This window comes from Plenodomus lingam (assembly GCF_022343315.1).
Source record: "Plenodomus lingam strain CAN1 chromosome Unknown contig_32, whole genome shotgun sequence".
Classification (NCBI taxonomy): domain Eukaryota; kingdom Fungi; phylum Ascomycota; class Dothideomycetes; order Pleosporales; family Leptosphaeriaceae; genus Plenodomus; species Plenodomus lingam.
Window position 1 is genome coordinate 126,332 of NW_027093946.1, and position 18,004 is coordinate 144,335.

Here is an 18,004-nt window from a genome sequence, read left to right on the forward strand (position 1 = left end):
TTAAATTGTGTTCTGTTTAAAACATTACACAGTTAAACTTTATAATTATGTATCTTAATTTGGTAATATAGGATTATAATAAAGGTATATTACAAGGCATTATTTCAAAACTATATAATATACATGGGACTAGTATAATTAAAGCAATTACTATTGGTAATAGTACAGTTCAACAATAAGACATTAACTGGTCATAACGAATACGCGGGAATGAGGCTCTTGCTCACAAACTAATCTAACTCCATGGAAGAAAGAATATACTTATCTCTAAAAACTAAACCAGAATCTTTATATTTAACTAAGGTTTTAGGTGAAATCTTTAAGTCATCTAGAATATCTCTATGTTTATCGTATTTAGATATTAGTTTGAAAGTATTCGCATCATATAAGAACACAGGTTTACTAAAGAATTCAGATATAAGTTTCCGTGTACTATCTGTAACCGGCTTTCCATACATAGGATTATTAGAACCTTGCATTCTTTCACGTATCTGTTCCAAAACCTCTGGGTTATGGGTTTTACCCAGAAAAGAGGGGTTTTCCTTTCTTCATGTGCTCATCAGCTCTATACTAGCTGATGTGTGTTTAGCCCCTAATCTTGTTTTACCTGCTAAAGGATTAATGTTATATTTGTTATTAAACAAATCTAAGTTTTTTTGCTCCATTTTAATTAGTGTAGCACTTAGATCTTCAAAAGATAAAGTAGTATCTGCAGGTAACACATCTAAAACATATACAGAAAAATTACTTAAACCATGCTTATTTATAGCATGTTGCAAATGTGTATTTGAACTTTTATTAGATATATGATTCATAATTCTTTTAGATAAATCCATAGAACTACCTACATAAATTTTATAAGAGTCATTATGTACAATTGCATAAACACCACTTACTTCTTTAAGCTCCTTTTTTATTAAATCTATATTAGATTTAACATCGATATTTCTATATATGTTTTGATCAGGTATAGAGGCTAAAATTACACTTGTATCCTTTTGGTTTCCATCTATTTCCACAATATCTGCTTTTTCCACGGAATCTGTATTTTGCACAGAATCTGTTTTTTTCACAGAATCTATTTTTGATACAAGAGGTGCAGATAGTAAAGCAATATTAGTAGGTAGGATTTCAAAGCTATATAAGATACAAGGCACTAAGATAATAAAGGCTATAACAACAGGCAATAAAACTGTTCAACAGTACGACATAAGTTGATCATAACGTATTCTTGGGAAAGACGCTCTCGCCCAAACAAATGTAAATACCATTATACAAGCTTTAAGCCCAATTACTATACCACTTATACTTGTACCTATTACTGAATTGTAATTATCAAAGTCAATTACATTAAAATTAGTTTCATTTTCTGTTAGATACATATAACTATCACCTGCAATAAATTGCAGTAAATAAAAATAAGGGTATAGATAATAGTTAAAATCAAACAGATAACCACCTAAAAATAAAATACTATTTAAAATACAAATAAGTACTATACTAGCATATTCAGCTAAAAAGAAAAATACAAAAATAACAGCTGAATGCTCTGTCATAAAACCACTAACTAACTCTGATTCCTTTCTATTACTACACCAATCTTTTTCCGTTCTTTTTTCATTATTACTTAAAGACTAAATTAATCCATTATAGGTCTAAATTAATAAGAGTTACCATATATGAGGTTAGTATTCTAATACTTTCCTACTGTAACCTTAGATACTTTCAAGTATTTAGCTAACTCAACACTATTTTCAAACTTTGAAATTAAAGTACCTTCTAAGTCAAAAATACCTACTCCTAAGTGATATTTATTCTTTCTTTTCCTCATCTTATCTTTGGCTTCTTCGCTATGTATTTTTCCAAACATAGGGTTTAAATCCCCTGGTTTACTAATCTTAAGCTTATATTCGTTAGTATGCTTATACCCTAAATTGTTATGGGCGATAAAACTAAAATTATAAAGAGTTTCTAATTTAAATTTTGACAAATAACTAGTCTCTAGTTCAGTTAAAGATTTGTGGCTTATAATCCTACTTTCATATGAAAAATATTCGTAGATACAAAATTTAAATTTACCGAAACCATATTTTACAAATGATTTTTGTAAAGCAGCGTTTGAATTATTTTTATACTTTATGTGTTCATTAAGTCTTATAAAAAAGTCTTTTGCACTACCAATAATACCGCTTATCATTAACTGTATTAACCAAGCAATAAATACCACCTTTGTCTTCTAATATGCTTTTATGTGATTTAATACAAGCTTCGTTATTTAAATCAAGAGTTAAAATGGGCTGAGGTAGAAGGTAAGAACTAAGGGGTTGTGGACTAGATTTTGTAGAGTAATATTTACGACCAGATGATAAATAATTATAACCCATATTGCTTAAAGGTAATTTTGACTTATAATAAAAAGAACAACCACACCGGGATAGATATGACTTCGTAAATGGTAATATATTGGTACATACTTTTGTTACTCTTTAAAAAGGTTAACTTTTAAGTAGTGTTTACCTTCATACACCAATCCCTTATTTATATATTTACTCACAGTGACCTTAGATTTACTTAAATACATAGCTAAGTCTGAAGCATTATCAAAACTTTTTATTAAATTATTATGTAGATCATATATACCTACACCATTAGGATACTTTACTTTTTTACTTCTCATAAGGTTTTTGGCTTCTTCTGAATGTGTCTTACCAAACATCGGGTTTAATAACCCAGGTTTACTTATTAAAGATTTAGTTTTATTATAATAATGTTTTCCTTACCCTCCCCGCAAGCTTGCGGTTATTTTTATTTTCTTTTGCAGTGTTTAATAGTTGGTTTGAGCAAAAGAAAATAAAAAATTAGCCCTCGCGTCTTCATTTCGATTTAGCGAAATGAAGACTGGGGCTGCTTTGCTGGGAGAAAGGATGATGACTCTTATCTTCTAACCTTTTCACCATCTTTTGTCTAGCTTCTTCTGTATGCTTATAACCTTCTGAGCTAGAAGCATTTTCTAAAAAATGATATAAATCATTAAACTTAAACTTTCTTATATACATTGTATCTAAATCAGTTATTAATTTAAAGCTGGTAGCCTTATTTTCATACGTAAAGAATTCATATATACAAATGTTAAAATTATCTAAACCATACTTTGATATAGCAGCCTGTAGAGCTCTATTAGATTTTCTATGTGATATATGTTCGTTTAATCTTAGATATAAATCTTTTGCACTACCTATATCTTGCTTTCCATTAATTTAGTTTAAAAAGCTATATATACCCCCTTTTCTTAAAAGAAGATCACGTATAGAAAATATGCTATCTTTATCGTGTAGATCTGTTAAGGTTAATACAGGTATAGGTATATCCAATTTAGAAGAACTTGACGTAGAATAAGATCTATGTAATGTAAAAGTAAAATTAGCATTGATGCTGTGAGTTTTTAATTGGATTGGGTTAATTAACAGTTACCAAACATACTTTCGTACATCTATGGACTATATTATATACAATCATATAATTGCATTATCGCGTGTAGTCTCTGAGGATTCCTTTATTTTTTTCGACGTAATTTATTGCAATAAATTACTAGAAAAAAATTAGAGCAGTAGGGATCCAACGAAGTTGGATCCTACTTACTTACTAACAAAATAATCAAAAAAAAATGAATTTAATATTAGTTTTGGTTTCCTGCTGATTGTCCATTGTGACATCTTTGACAATTTTCACATTAACCTGTAAGCAGCTTAATAAAAATACTACTTACATAAAGTTAAATGTATGTAAAGCTTTAGGAGTTTCCAGCACATAGCGATATTTAAAGAGGCCAAATCTTTATGAATTAAATTACTTTATAAGTATTAAACACTAGCCTCTGCTAGGTCGAAGGGAGCTCGATTAGTTTCTGCTATAGACCCTATAAAAAATATTAGGAATACAGGGAACAAAGGTACTACATATCATATAGCTCTTTGAGCTTCTATGATTACAGTTATATCTAAGCTACCTGCTAATAATACTACTAAAAGTATTGCAGAACTTAAAATTAATTCATAACTAATTAATTGAGCTGTACTTCTTAAAGATCCTAAGAATGCATATTTAGAATTAGCTGATCATCCAGCCAGCAGAATTCCATATGTAGCTAACGAAGACATAGCTAAAATATACAAAATACCCAGGTTATAATCGAGAAGCATTAAACCAGGACCATACAAAAAAGTCTAAAAAAAATTTTTTTACCTACTTCTCCCCCTGTTCATTCCCCTTTGAATTTCAATTATTTTTAAGGCACCTTGTTCTAATTTATGTTTTCTTTTATTGACTATGTCCGAAACTAAGCATCAATCATTGAAATATAGTGATTTAACACCTAATATCGGATTTTTAATAAAGAAAGGTATAATTATTTCATTAACGACAGAAAATTTTGTAACTTTAAAATCAATTGTATTTTCTTTTTTTCTTAAGTAACAATATCCACAATTAAAATAATATTTAATTGCAGTTAATAATACCTCATCTTTTTCATGTTGAGTAATTTTAAATAATAGAGATTTAAAGATACCTTTGTCTAAAGAAACATAAAAATTACCTTCTAAAACTTTTACACCTTTTTTATACTCCCATTGTTAACTATACCTACTTTATAATACATACCAGGAGTAAGGCACGGTAAAACTATTTCTATTACTTTACCAACCGAATTTCTAGTAATATAGACTCTGTAGCCTTTACCATTACTTGCTTTATGAAGAGTACATTTTAATTTATAACGTATAATTAACACATTCATTAACCTTACTACATCCTGGATAGCATATGAATCGGTACAAAGATAAATTCCCTTACTTTTAAGTCCCCATACCCTAGAATAAGGTGGGCAAAAGCTACAGGTGTTAACAATTCATACATATTCTTTGGAATTACTTTAACTCCATTGACATAAAAAATATCATATAACTCAGTAAAGCAAGGCAATGAACGGGTTACAAAATATAAACCATAAAACGGTTTACCTGCTCTTACGCCTTTCCTTTATATAGGTGTATTATTACAATAATGAGATAAAGAAGAAAATACAAATCAAACATAATCAGAATGGGCTAAAGACTGTTTTAAACCTACAAGGGTACTCTTACTGATTTTAGAGGCGAATCTTAGTCAACCATCAGATAGAATTAATCCAACAATAACGCTTTTTTGAAAGTTAGGTAATTGAATCGTATCACGTACTTGCTTTGTAAATCTACCCATACCTACTGTAGATGTTAAATTAGTTCCTCAAACTACCAACGAAGTAACCTGCTTTATATCATTAGTAGGTAAACTTAAACAATTAAAAGTAATTTTAGAGCTAAATTGTTTAATGTAGGTTTTTTTTAATAAAGCATCCTCATTAATTCTAAATGCGTGACTAAGTGTGCCAAACAGAGGGATGGTTAGTTTACTCCCTGTATAGGAGAAACTACGACTCTCCCTTAAACAAATCCCAGACCCAGCTATTAACTGTGAATGTGGTATTACACTGGTTTCTCTTAAAGGACAGGGAACTGGAACAGTTTCGGGAACATTAATTGTAATTCTTTTTATAAACCAAAGTTTAAGGTTGCTCTTATATTAATAATCTTTTGTAAACCTTGTAAAGTCAAATGTTCTTTCAATTGAATAATAGATAGATTTTGTTTAAATAATAAATAATCTACTCTTTTTCAAGATATTAAAGGATATTTATCAAAAAATATCGTTAATTCTATTAGCTCACTTCATTTTTTGACTCTAAAGGCACAAGAAGATTGGTTACTACTTACAGTACCTATTCCACCTAAACTATGTTGGATTCTTAATAAAATCGGAGAATCTCTAATATGTAGTTTAATTTGAAAAACTGGTTGAACCTCTCAACCAAATTTATAAGAAGAACTTTTTAAAACACTGCAAGAAAAAGAACCTTCACCTGATTTTTTTTTTCTTTTGCAATGTTTGGTGATTGACTTAAGCAAAAGAAAAAAAAAATAAAGCTAAACCCTGTAATAAACCAAGGATGAACTTGTAGATCGTCAATTTTATGTTTATTATTACTTAATGTAGCATAATAACGACGAGTATTAACATTTAAAGAATCAAAACCAATTAATGGTGAATCGTAGAAAATTTTTCTATACAAAATTTAATCATAGCTTATTACTAAGCTCTTTAGAATACATCTTAAATATATTACAAAGATCCACCCCCCCCCGCAAGCTTGCGGTGGGAGGGGTGGATTCTCCTAGCTGTGGATCTTGTAAATATCTATAGACGTTTACTCGTTGCTCTTTTACAATTGCAGAATAATATCTTACAACTTATTTAGATCCGCGATTGCCCATTCCTATTACTAGTCCCTAGTTAACTTATTTATGTAGCTAATCTTTGCAGAATTAAGCATACGAAGTAAGCATAAGTAGGCTACCCTCTATAGCCTACGTATCCTAGGAAACCTAAAAAGTAACTAGTATCATCTGGCTTATTACCTTACCTGAGTAATTACTTCAGCCACCTATAACCTTTCGATTATGGTTTGGTACCATAAGCTTTAGGGGTTCCCCGGAATTTGTCTATATTACCCTATAGTCCTAAGGTATAACAGCATAGCCTAACAATGAAAAAATTAAAGTTATTATAGGACCAAGGAAAAATAATACGATATTGGCCTGTGTAGGAGAAACATACTCTTTTAATAAAAGTTTAAGAGCATCAGCAAATGCTTGAAGTAGACCGTATCACGAATGTTCTCATTTAACCATTTATTATACATAATACAGGTAAAGAATTGAGGATTTCTCCCTAAATATTCTCGGGCGTCGTTAGACGACTGAGACCTACCCCTCATAATTTTTTTTATCTATAATAAAAGAGGGGTTGGTGTTACTATCCATTTCCAGGTATAAATGTATTTATACCCTGTACTTTCTCAAGCAGGGCCTGACTATATCTTAAGCAAAAAAAAATTTTTTTTTTTTTATGCCAACCACCGTTTAGTCGATGAACTGCATACCTAATATAATAGGTACTTGGCTGCGGGTTGCCTATTTCTTTTCATACATCTATTTCGATTTTACTATACCCCGAGTCATTACCTGGGCCATGTATTTAGTTACCTAATACATTTAGTTGAAATAGCTTTAAGGTGTTCCCGTCAATTTGATGGTTTATAGCAAAAGGTTCTCTTTCACTGATGGGCCTAATAAAGTTTCTTACACTTTACTTTTTATCTTACAATTTAATACTGTAAAAATACAAACCTTTATAGTCTTTATGAGTATTCAAAATTTTACGGCAAAGCAGCCCCAGTCTTCATCTTCTTTGAAGATGAAGACGCCGGGGCTAATTGTTTTATGACTTAATTTTAATTCTTTAGCTGCTAAATGTTTTGAACTATAACCAGTTTAATTGGAACTAATTAGAATGAATTTATCATCGGCTACGCAGCCTCAGTCTTCGAGACGTTGTCTCGAAGACGCCGAGGCTAACTTTTTATAAACTCAAGTTTCAGTAGTCTCATTTTTTGCGGCAAAGCAGCCCCAGTCTTCATCTTCTAAAGAAGATGAAGACTGGGGCTGTAATTTTTTTTTTTTACATATATCATGATAGATGTAAAAAAAAATAACCCTTAAAAATAATATATTTTTGTAGGGTACATAAGTATTTAAATAAACACTAATTGTTTCTCTAGCTATACCATATTATTTTGATGACGCACTTATGCTACTAAATATTAGATTATTAGTACTAATTTGATTATTACATTATTAATATACATAAAGATATAAATCTTTAATATATGAATCATATTTGGACTGTTTAAGTCTTAATATATCATATAAAGAGTCATAAGATTGTATTTCACTAAAATTACTTTTAAAGATAGTATTTAATAAAGGTAAGTATTTTTGCAAGTAAAAATCTTCTCTATCTTGTTGGATGCTAAGATCACATATCTCTATAATAGAAAATTCAAATTGACCTCAACCAATTGAATAAGCAATTTTATGAAATATATCTTTAAGTTAGAACTCAAAGGATCTTTAAATCTTTTGTGTAAGTCTTTAGTTCTCCCTATATAATAAACTTTAGGGTATTTTTTTTTTTTTTGTATCTAAACATAAATCCTGTCGCCCGTCCTGTAATATGACCCATTTCACCTGTCTTATAAATAACCGCTAAGTAAAAATAGTCTAGCTTTCTAATTCTTGGATCGTTACTAAGCGATCCTCCTTTACTCACAAAACCGGCTCACCGTCCTCTAATCTTTTTAAAACTATGTAACGAGACACTTCTAGAAAATCCATAACAGCTGTAATTGAATTACATGTAGTGACAACATTACCGTTAAGATCAGCAATTTCATAAAATACACCTTTTCTAACAGTTAGTCATTTATTCTCAGATATAAAGTTTTCCTTTTCTCTTTTTTATAATTAGAGGGGGCTTGTAAAATTATTTTGGCTTGCGTAATTAATAACTCCCTGTCTTATCTAGACAAGCCACCTGAGGTTGAAAGTCTATTGTTATTCATTTGTCCTATAAAGGAATCTATTAAAATTTTTCCCTCATGGGTATAGTGATGACCTTGTTGTTTCAACTTATATACTAAGGTGAAATCTTCAAAATCCCAGAATTTTTTACTACATCATGTCATAGAGCTAAAAAAAGGTATAATTACAAGTTTTATTAAATCAGTGTGATCAACTATTAGATAAGTAACAGGGTTTTTATAGCCGTTCCCACCGGCAGGTGAAGATGGTAAAACGACTGGGACGGAAGACTCGCTTATTCTTATACTAATTTTCCGCATTGTTTGTTTATATATAAAAGGTAAATCATATAGAAAATCCCCTATTTTATTTATCAATTCATAGTCCCTAGAATGTTGAACAATAGAAAAATACGATTGATAATTCTTTCTTCGAATGAAAAATGAACCGTCACCTGCTTTTTTTTTCTTTTGCAATGTTTGGTGATTGATTTAAGCAAAAGAAAAATAATACAAATCCACGTAATCACTCTATAAACTCTTGGTTAAAAGTATTAAAGTGTCTAACATTTCTTAATTTGACTAATGAAGGAAAACGATTAAAGGGAAGATAATTTAAACCATAAAAAGATGTACTAAGAGTGATTGGAGATAATAAATCTTTACATTCACTTACAACTTTATCTTTTAAAGGTTTAAAGAAAGATATTATAACAGATGGATTAAGTAAATGAGTAGAAGTAAAAAGCACATCATCCCAAAATTGAATAACGGGGCTTTTCTATTACAGGATAATTCACTCAAAGCATCACAAGAAGAATGAAAAGTTCTTTTATATGTAAGATTAAAATTAGTATAACCCACTGCATTAGGTCCTAATCTTCTTTGCATGCTAGCCATTGTTTTTCTCTCAGCTACAGTTACAAAAGCTACTGTTAATAAAACAGGTATAGTAACAGCCAAAACCTCAAGAACAGACATAATCGTAGGGAAATATAACATTTTTAAATTTAAAAGAATGATCTTAAAATTACATATTGTTCGAAAGTATTTTTTAATGGATCATGTTAATTATCTACATTTAAGTGAATAGATTATATATTTTAAAATGCAAGGGTCCATTTCAAATGGTTGTTATTAAAAGGGCTTTACAAAGTGTCTTCTCCCTAATGGCTGTTGAAATATATATCTCTAAAGGCCATTTTCCAGTATATACTTATTATTCTACTGGGATTTGTAATACTGTTTTTTTTTCTTAAAAAACTCTTAGGAATAAAAATGGTTAATATAAATAACTGATCTTACCCCTTTTCATCACAAGTTAACGATAATCTAACCGCTATTTTATATGTATTATTCTGCACATGAATTACCATATATGATAGGTAGTTCTAAAATAAACCTATTAATATTTCTATTAATTATAAACCCAATCAATTTTTCCTAATGATGTTAGGATTGCAGATTGAACAGGTGCGAGAGTGGTACCTGTTCTTGCTACTTCTCTTAAAATGGGTGACGCAGTAGAATGAAAATCTCTAAAAGATTTATCATGTTCAAGCAGGTCTCTGTAACAACTTGTACTTGCATCACGTATCTCTTCAAACTCCCTTAACTGCTGTAGAGTAAGTACATTTTTTAGTTGATCTGTACACCATGTTGTATCAATAATACATTTTAAAAGTGACTGTTGTAGTGCAAATTGATAATGACGCACAAAATGTCTAGTACCCTCCGCATAAGGTTCAAAAGGCGGACCTACAGCTTTTCAAATGGATTTATAATTTTCTATGTTCATACCACCTTGTACTACACTATCTTCACAAAGGGTCTTTAGTCTTAAATAATCCTTTAATACAAGTAAGGTTTCGTCAAAAAGAAAACCCGCTCTATCTAGAAACGGATCTCCTGTCGGCATATCAGAAAACATCATACCTCCACCGGCTAAAATTTTAATCAAAGTTACATAACTAATAACCGGTCCAAGAGATTTACGTCCATATATGGCTAAACCTCCAGTAAAGACTAGTAAAAGTATAAAATTAGTAGCCTTAGGAAATGAAATACATAAAAGATAAGCTATTAACCCTATCAAGGTGTATAATGCATAAGATGTTATAACTCCTGTACTCAATCTAGCAATATTTTTACTTATATTCAATATACCTTTCTTTAGTCCATATGGTCCCATATACTCTACGGATCCTTTATCTATAACTTTAGTAGTTTGTCCACCAAGGTTTAGTATAGTACCAGTAATGTACTTGTTATAAAATAACTCTATTAAGAAACGTTGGTTAAAGAAACTAAATACGTTATAACCTACTCTAGATAATTTGAAATATATTAATATTGTAGATAAGTATTCAGACAACACTATGGCTATTACACTTAATGAAATAGTAAATAATAAAGGTAATAGTTTAAATAGAGTTGGCACTCCAAATTCAGTATCTAACATTATCTCATGAGAAGGATGTATAAATAAAGCATTATCTGAAAAGAATCCTGAACCCAATCCTATAAACATATCCTTTGTTATAAATCCAAAGAATATTGAGAATACAGCTAAAATCATTAACATGGCGATCAGATTTATTATACAAATATATATAGGTAATAAAGTAGCTCAGTTTATTTTAGTTAATTCTGTTAGTATTCATACCATTTTCTATAGATTCAATTTTAGCCAAACCTTTCTCAGTTAAATGCTCTTTTTCTTTTATCAATAATCCGATTTTAGAAAAATCAGAAAAATCTTGTGATTTAACACCTAAGATAGGATACTTTAAGAAAAAGGGTATAATTTTTAGTTCTATATCAGAAAACTTCGTAACTGAATAGTTACCTTCGTTTCTGGTAGAGCTAGGGTAGTATTTACCACAATCTAATAACTCACAAAACGACCGTAACAAATCAGCATCTCTAGAATGTTGAGTTACAGAAAAGATTAATATAACTTGCTTTCCAACTTTTGTCTTAGATTTTATAAGATTAACAAAGAAATTACCTTCAGCGCTAACAAACCCTGAAAATCAATTCGGATTTATTTTTTTTTTATTAGGGTTTAAAGGTCTAGCTATTATATTTAATCTAGTCCCCTGTGGTGCCTTACCATCCTGTGGGACGAGCCCGTGAGAACTAGGGAAAGCTATTTTTAATTCTTCTGATAAACCTAAATTCATTGTAGCTTTTATGCTAACAATGTCTATCAAACCTTCTAAGGTTAAATGTCTTTTACATTTGACTAATTCAAAAGCAGCTTTAAATCATTGAAAATCCGACCACTTATGTGTAATTAAAGGAAAATTATTAAAATGGTCTACAATCAATTGTAAATCTTTTATAGATGAAACTCTAAATTGAACCGCATCTTTACTATGTGAGGAAATACTTCCTATACCAATAAAGAATGCTTGAATTAATTCTAATAAATACCGACCTTTTTTATGTAATTTTATACCAAATTGCAAGTTTACAATTCAACCCGTATTCATCTTAGAAGATCTGTTAAGACTAATTGAAAAATAGCTCTCTCCATCTGAGAAACCTGTAACAAAATAAGGGTGTAAAGTAGGCTTTTTGATTGAAATAGAAGAAATACCTCTTGTTAAACTTCTACTAAAACCTGTATATATATTAAGTAAAAAGGGATTCTGACTTGATAATATCTTTCGATACCCATTAGATTATACCTTAAACATACAAGAATTTCTCTTGTGTCAACTACCATCTAATCGTTGCTCTTTTACAGACATGTGTATATCTGGCTTAGATCCGCGATTGTCCATTTCATTTTCAATCATCTTCTGACTTGTTACCGTACATGAGGGATTAGTTCATCCACTAATAATTTTTCAACTATTGCTTGGTACCAGAAGCTTTAGGAGGTCCCCGGAATTTGATCGTTTTACCCACGCAAGTGATTTCCCACATCACCCAGCAGGTAAGCTCATAAATATATCACCTTCATGTGCTTGTTTATAATTAATTAAAGGCCCATTAGGGTTAGTTAAGAAAGTTAGATACAACACTTTTACAGAGTACAGTGTAGTAAACATTGCTCCTATAGTAGCTATGATATAAACTACAGTACCAGAAAAATAATATTGACCATATGCGGATTCAAGTATAAAATCTTTTGAGTAGAATCCAGTCATAAAAGGAAAGGCTACTAAGCTTAAAGAAGCTATAAGCATAACAGAATAAGTAAGGGGTAAGAATGGTCTTAACCCACCATATCTTCTGAAGTCTTGATTATCAGCTACAGCGTGAATAACTGCTCCAGCTCCTAAGAATAAAAGTGCTTTATAAAAAGCGTGATTAACCAAATGAAATAAAGCTATAGGATAACAAGATAAACCAACAGCTATAACCATCATACCTAATTGCGAAATTACTATCATAAATAATATGACGTAGCTTGGACCATTTCTTTATTAATCTTGATATTTTTCTCATTTATCCTTAAATTTAACTCATTCATTAAATTTTACAACATCGTCATTTTTTTTACTTAGTCTAACTAAATAAAATTGTTTTATTAAATTAACTCTTTTCATTTTTTCTGTTCTTAAAGGGTATTTACTAAAATAATTATCTATCAAGTTAAATAATTCTGCCTTTCTATAGACAACATACTTAAATGCTTCTATTTTAGGACTAGAAATATCCACTCTTCCTCCATAGATATGAATTAAAGGTTCCAATAAGTATTTATTTTTCTGAGATATACCAATAAAAGCTTGACCTGATGATTCACTATAATAGATTGAACCATCACTATCGATAAAGCCCGCTAGTCACCCATCATTAAAAGTAAGATTATTTGCATATTTTAATTCTATATTAAATTTTACACAAAGCTTATTCATTTGTAATAAACGCGTAGGGTTTCGAATGAATCCGTTTACATCATTTATTAGTTCAATTAAACCCGCTCTATTTCTTAATTTATATTTGAATGCGTATGCATTTGAAATTTGTTTTACAGATCCTCCATATTTATGTTGGATTAAATATAGAACTTTTTTATCTCTTGTGTCCATAGTTATTTCACAACTATTGTAGCCATTTTTAGCCTCGGCGTCTTCTTTGCTTTGCAAAGAAGACTGAGGCTGCGGAGCCGATAATAAAAAGTAACCATCTCCATCTATTATTCCAGCTAATCACTGTCTAAATGCAAGATCTACTGATTCTGTATTTTTACTGTTTAAACTTTTAGTATTTATACTTGTAGACATATTCCTACTAAAAATTAAACTATTCCTGTTACTTTTTTTTAGGTGAGATGAAAAAACGGTTTTAGTTTTAAAATTCTGTTGTTTAAGAATAAAAGGTTTTGCTATTAAATTAATCAATTCTAACTTAATAAAGACTAATATCAAACGTATGGCCTCTGAGATTCCTACTAACTTACTAATAACCTCAAATTCTCATCTTATTAGCCCGCATATAATGTACAGGTGTAACCTTATAATGGTAGATGAATTAAGAAACTTGAGGTTACAGTGATTATTGTATAAATAATCACGAGCTTTGGTTATCTGCGAATTGGCTATAGTATTTTTACGTATAGCTTCTATGCTACTTCTCTCTTATTATAAGTGTAATTAATTACTTATAATTAATTTTTTCTATTAAATATAATTTTTCTACTGATTCCTTTTTTACCTCATAGAATTTTTTAATTAGACTAACTTTATTCCTTTTATTAGACATTAAAGGATATCTTATTAAATAATTATCTATAATATTTAAAATTTCTTGTTTTCTGTAAATAGAATACTGAAAAGCTTGTCTAGAATCAGTAATTTTTATTCTACCTGAATATAATTTTATTAAAGGATCTAATAAATACTTGTTTTTCTGAGTTACACTTAAAATTAATTGATCTGATTTTTCATCATAATATATTGAACCATCACTATCGATAAATCCACTAAACCATCCATTGTAATAAGTTAAGGGTTTAGATTCTTCAAACTTTATACCATATAACTTACAAACCTTATCTAATTGTAACATTTTTGTAGGATTTCTAATTAAACCATTAACACTATTAACTAATTTAATTAACCCTTCTTTATGGGCTAATTTATATTTTAAACCTGAAGATATCTCTTTAATAGACCCACCAAACTTATGCTTTAGAGTATAAAGAGCTAATTTATCTTGTTTATCCATTACAATTTTAAAATTAGCATAACCTTTTTTAGCCTCGGCGTCTTCTTTGCTTTGCAAAGAAGACTGAGGCTGCGGAGCCGATACAAAAAATTTACCGTCACCATCTATTAATCCTGATAATCATTCATCAAATTCTTGAGATGTATTAGAATATGATTGTGTAGTTACATAAGTTCTTTTTTGTTGTACATTAGTTATTAAGCATTTATTTATTCTTTTTTTATTTGTACCCGATTTTATTTGTTTAATGGATTCAAATCCTTCTGTTTGGTCCCCCTCACTTTTTTTTTTATATAAAAAAAAGTGAGGGGGACCTGAAGTAATATGAGCTTTATTTTTCATTAATTCTGCTACACGATTAAAATCAGAAAAATCTAAAGATTTAGACCCATGTAAAGGGTATTTATTAAAAAAAGGAATAATTTTAGTATAAATATCTTCAAATTTAGTAACAATAAAATCACCAGCTTCAGGTGAACTTAAACTATAACGCCCACAGTTAAAATAATTAACAAATTCTTTTAGTAAATCGGTATCTCTAATGTGTTGTGTAATTTTAAATACTAAGCCTACACCTGTTGAATTATTGGTTAATGATATGTAAAAACATCCATCACCATCTACAAAACCAGATACTCAATATGGATGGATAGTTTCCAATTTAGGTGTAATAGTTTGAGGTCTTAAAGAAGGAATAATATTTGGAAAAACAATTTTTAATTCTTCAGATAAACCGTTATTGAAACTTGCTTTTAAAGACAATATTACTTGAAAACCTTCTTGTGTTAAATGTTTTTTTGTTTAATTAATTCAAATACTAATTTAAATATTTTATAATCAGAGAATTTTTGTGTAATTAAAGGATAATTATTGAAATGATTTATAATAACTTCCATATCTTTCATAGAATTTACTATATACTCAATATACCCGTCTTTTCTTGTATAAATTTTACCTGCTGTCGCTGCCCCAGCCGTGTAGACGGCGTCCGGGGCTACATTAAAAAAATTTAAAATTCTTTCTAACAACTCTTTATCTTTTGAATGTAGTTTTAATTTAAAAGATAGACTTATGCTATAATCTAATTTTAAGCCTGGTCTAGATTGTATATTTATTAAAAAACTACCCTCAGCATATGTAAATCCTGTTACATAATAAGGGTTTAATGTATTATTTTCAGTAAATAAACCCTCAGATTTATCATTTAAAATATTTCCACCTAAAGTGGAGTACATTTTGAATCTTGAATTACTAGTTAATCTTTTTTTAATAGAAAATATGAGAGAAGAAGGCTCGCATATAGTTTGATGCCTAAATATACTTGAATGAGTAATATATTTTCGAGCCAATTGACTCATAGTAGAATAAGCTATAACTTAAGAATTATCTACTTTAATAGAATATGAAATTTTATCTAATATAACTTCTTTATTATTAACTATTCATGTTTTTACTGTCGAAGGTCTTACATTTAAAAATCTACTGCAACTACTCAAAGAATCAAACATTTGTAAAACTCTTCCATCTTTATCTTCTAATATAACTTTTATGCTTTTAGGATCAGAATAATATTTATTTAAAGATTTAATAAAAATACGTCCATTTCTTATTTCAAAATTGGACTCTCCCATTAATAATCTATTTATATTTTCCAGTAACAAAATCCTATCCACTTTGGGTTTAGAACTAGAAGATAACCTATTAATATTCATTTGACTTACAATTTTATTTATTAATTGTAGCCCCTCATCGGTATAATGTAAACCTGATTTTTTTAATTTCAATACAGCTTTTCAATCTAAATAATCCAATTCTTTTTTTGATTGTCATTTCATTGAATCTAATAATGGGATAAGTACCTTAGTTATATAATCCAAAGAAAGGATCTTAAGATATACCATATCAAAAGTATTAGCCTTAGACGCTTTATTTATTTCTAAGTGAATATAGTCCTTAGGCGGCAGATCCGAAACTGATTCAGATAAGTTAAGCAGATAAGTTTGAATTTTTTCCATTAAAGTTAAATCTCTAATAGATTGACAGAGATTAAACCCTAAAGAAAAATTATTAGTCTTCGCTATATAAAAACTTCCTTCCCCTTCTATAAATCCTAACAATCAATAAGATGATATTTTTAACTGGAAATTCTCTGGCTTGACAAATATTGATCTTTTTGAATTCATATTAATAATAATATTGTCTATAATTTTTTTTACCTCTTTTTTATCTCCAACAGTACCAGTATATAACTCATAAGCTTTTTTAAAATCTAAAAAATTAAGATGCTTACTTGTGTTAAAAGGACGATGTTCAAAAATATCGATTAATTTTCGAACATCTGAAATAGACTCTATCGCAAAAATTGCATGACTTTTTCCTATTCACACCCTACCAAAGCCCAAAAATTGTTCTATAAAAATTAGTACATTAACATCGTCTACATGTAAGCATATTTTAAATGAAAATTTAAAAGCATAAGTATATTGAGCTCTAATTCCAAAGGTACCTTCTCCATCCACAAAACCTCTAAATCATTCTAGAAAGTTTTCATCATAAAAGTTAACCTTTTTAGATAAAGATGTACTATAGTTTCTTACACCCTTTAATAATTTATTATCTATTGACCCTCCTGAATTAATTAAACTGGTATTTGTTTTTATTTTGAAGAATTCTCTATCTACGTTGGATTTTTTCAAGTTAAATGCGTTATAGTCTGAAACTTCAAATTTATCTCATTTATCTTTAAACTTAACTCATTCATTTAATTTTTCCACTAAAGGTGCATTTTCATTTGACGAAACATCCTTGTTATTGTTACTAATTCATTTTAAATAGAATTCTTTAATTAACATAATCCTATTTAGTTTTTTAGTTCTTAAAGGATATTTAGTAAAATAATTATCTACTAAATTAAACAATTCAATTTTTCTATAAATAGTGTATCTGAAAGCTTCAGTCTTAGAATTCATAATACTGACTCTACCTCCATAAATACAAACTAACGGATCTAATAAATATTTATTTTTTTGATTTATATCAATACTAACTTGTCCATTTGCTTCATTTATATTAATTGAGCCCTCGCTATCGATAAATCCACTTAATCAACCATTATTGAATATTAAAGGTTTAGGATACATAAGTTCTATATTATAATTTTTACATAGTTTGTTCATTTGTAATAATTTAGAAGGATTCCTTATTAAACCGTTTACAGCTTTTAATAAAGCTATTAAACCTTTTTTATGACTTATTAGATACTTTACCGCATTTTTTTTTGCAATTGTATGTATAGACCCTCCA

At 29.1% G+C, this 18,004-nt stretch overlaps 4 protein-coding genes across 4 annotated transcripts; all 4 read right to left on the bottom strand.

Moving 5' to 3' along the window:
- Positions 1-230: 230 nt before the first annotated feature.
- IAQ61_008542 (uncharacterized protein) lies at positions 231-479 on the bottom strand (the record flags this gene model as incomplete). The annotated part of the gene is made up of 1 exon (XM_066098046.1): positions 231-479. One exon carries the CDS (start codon positions 477-479, stop codon positions 231-233), a length of 249 nt encoding a protein of 82 aa, XP_065952002.1.
- A 69-nt stretch (positions 480-548) lies between these two features.
- IAQ61_008543 (uncharacterized protein) lies at positions 549-2,384 on the bottom strand (the record flags this gene model as incomplete). The annotated part of the gene is made up of 4 exons (XM_066098047.1): positions 549-1,192; positions 1,310-1,473; positions 1,701-2,001; positions 2,357-2,384. 4 exons carry the CDS (start codon positions 2,382-2,384, stop codon positions 549-551), a joined length of 1,137 nt encoding a protein of 378 aa, XP_065952003.1.
- Positions 2,385-10,283: 7,899 nt separating this feature from the next.
- On the bottom strand, positions 10,284-11,045 carry NAD5 (NADH:ubiquinone dehydrogenase subunit 5; the record flags this gene model as incomplete). The annotated part of the gene is made up of 1 exon (XM_066098048.1): positions 10,284-11,045. One exon carries the CDS (start codon positions 11,043-11,045, stop codon positions 10,284-10,286), a length of 762 nt encoding a protein of 253 aa, XP_065952004.1.
- A 109-nt stretch (positions 11,046-11,154) lies between these two features.
- Positions 11,155-11,700, bottom strand: IAQ61_008545 (uncharacterized protein; the record flags this gene model as incomplete). The annotated part of the gene is made up of 2 exons (XM_066098049.1): positions 11,155-11,543; positions 11,631-11,700. The coding sequence occupies 2 exons, from the start codon at positions 11,698-11,700 to the stop codon at positions 11,155-11,157; spliced, it is 459 nt and encodes a 152-aa protein (XP_065952005.1).
- Positions 11,701-18,004: the final 6,304 nt, after the last annotated feature.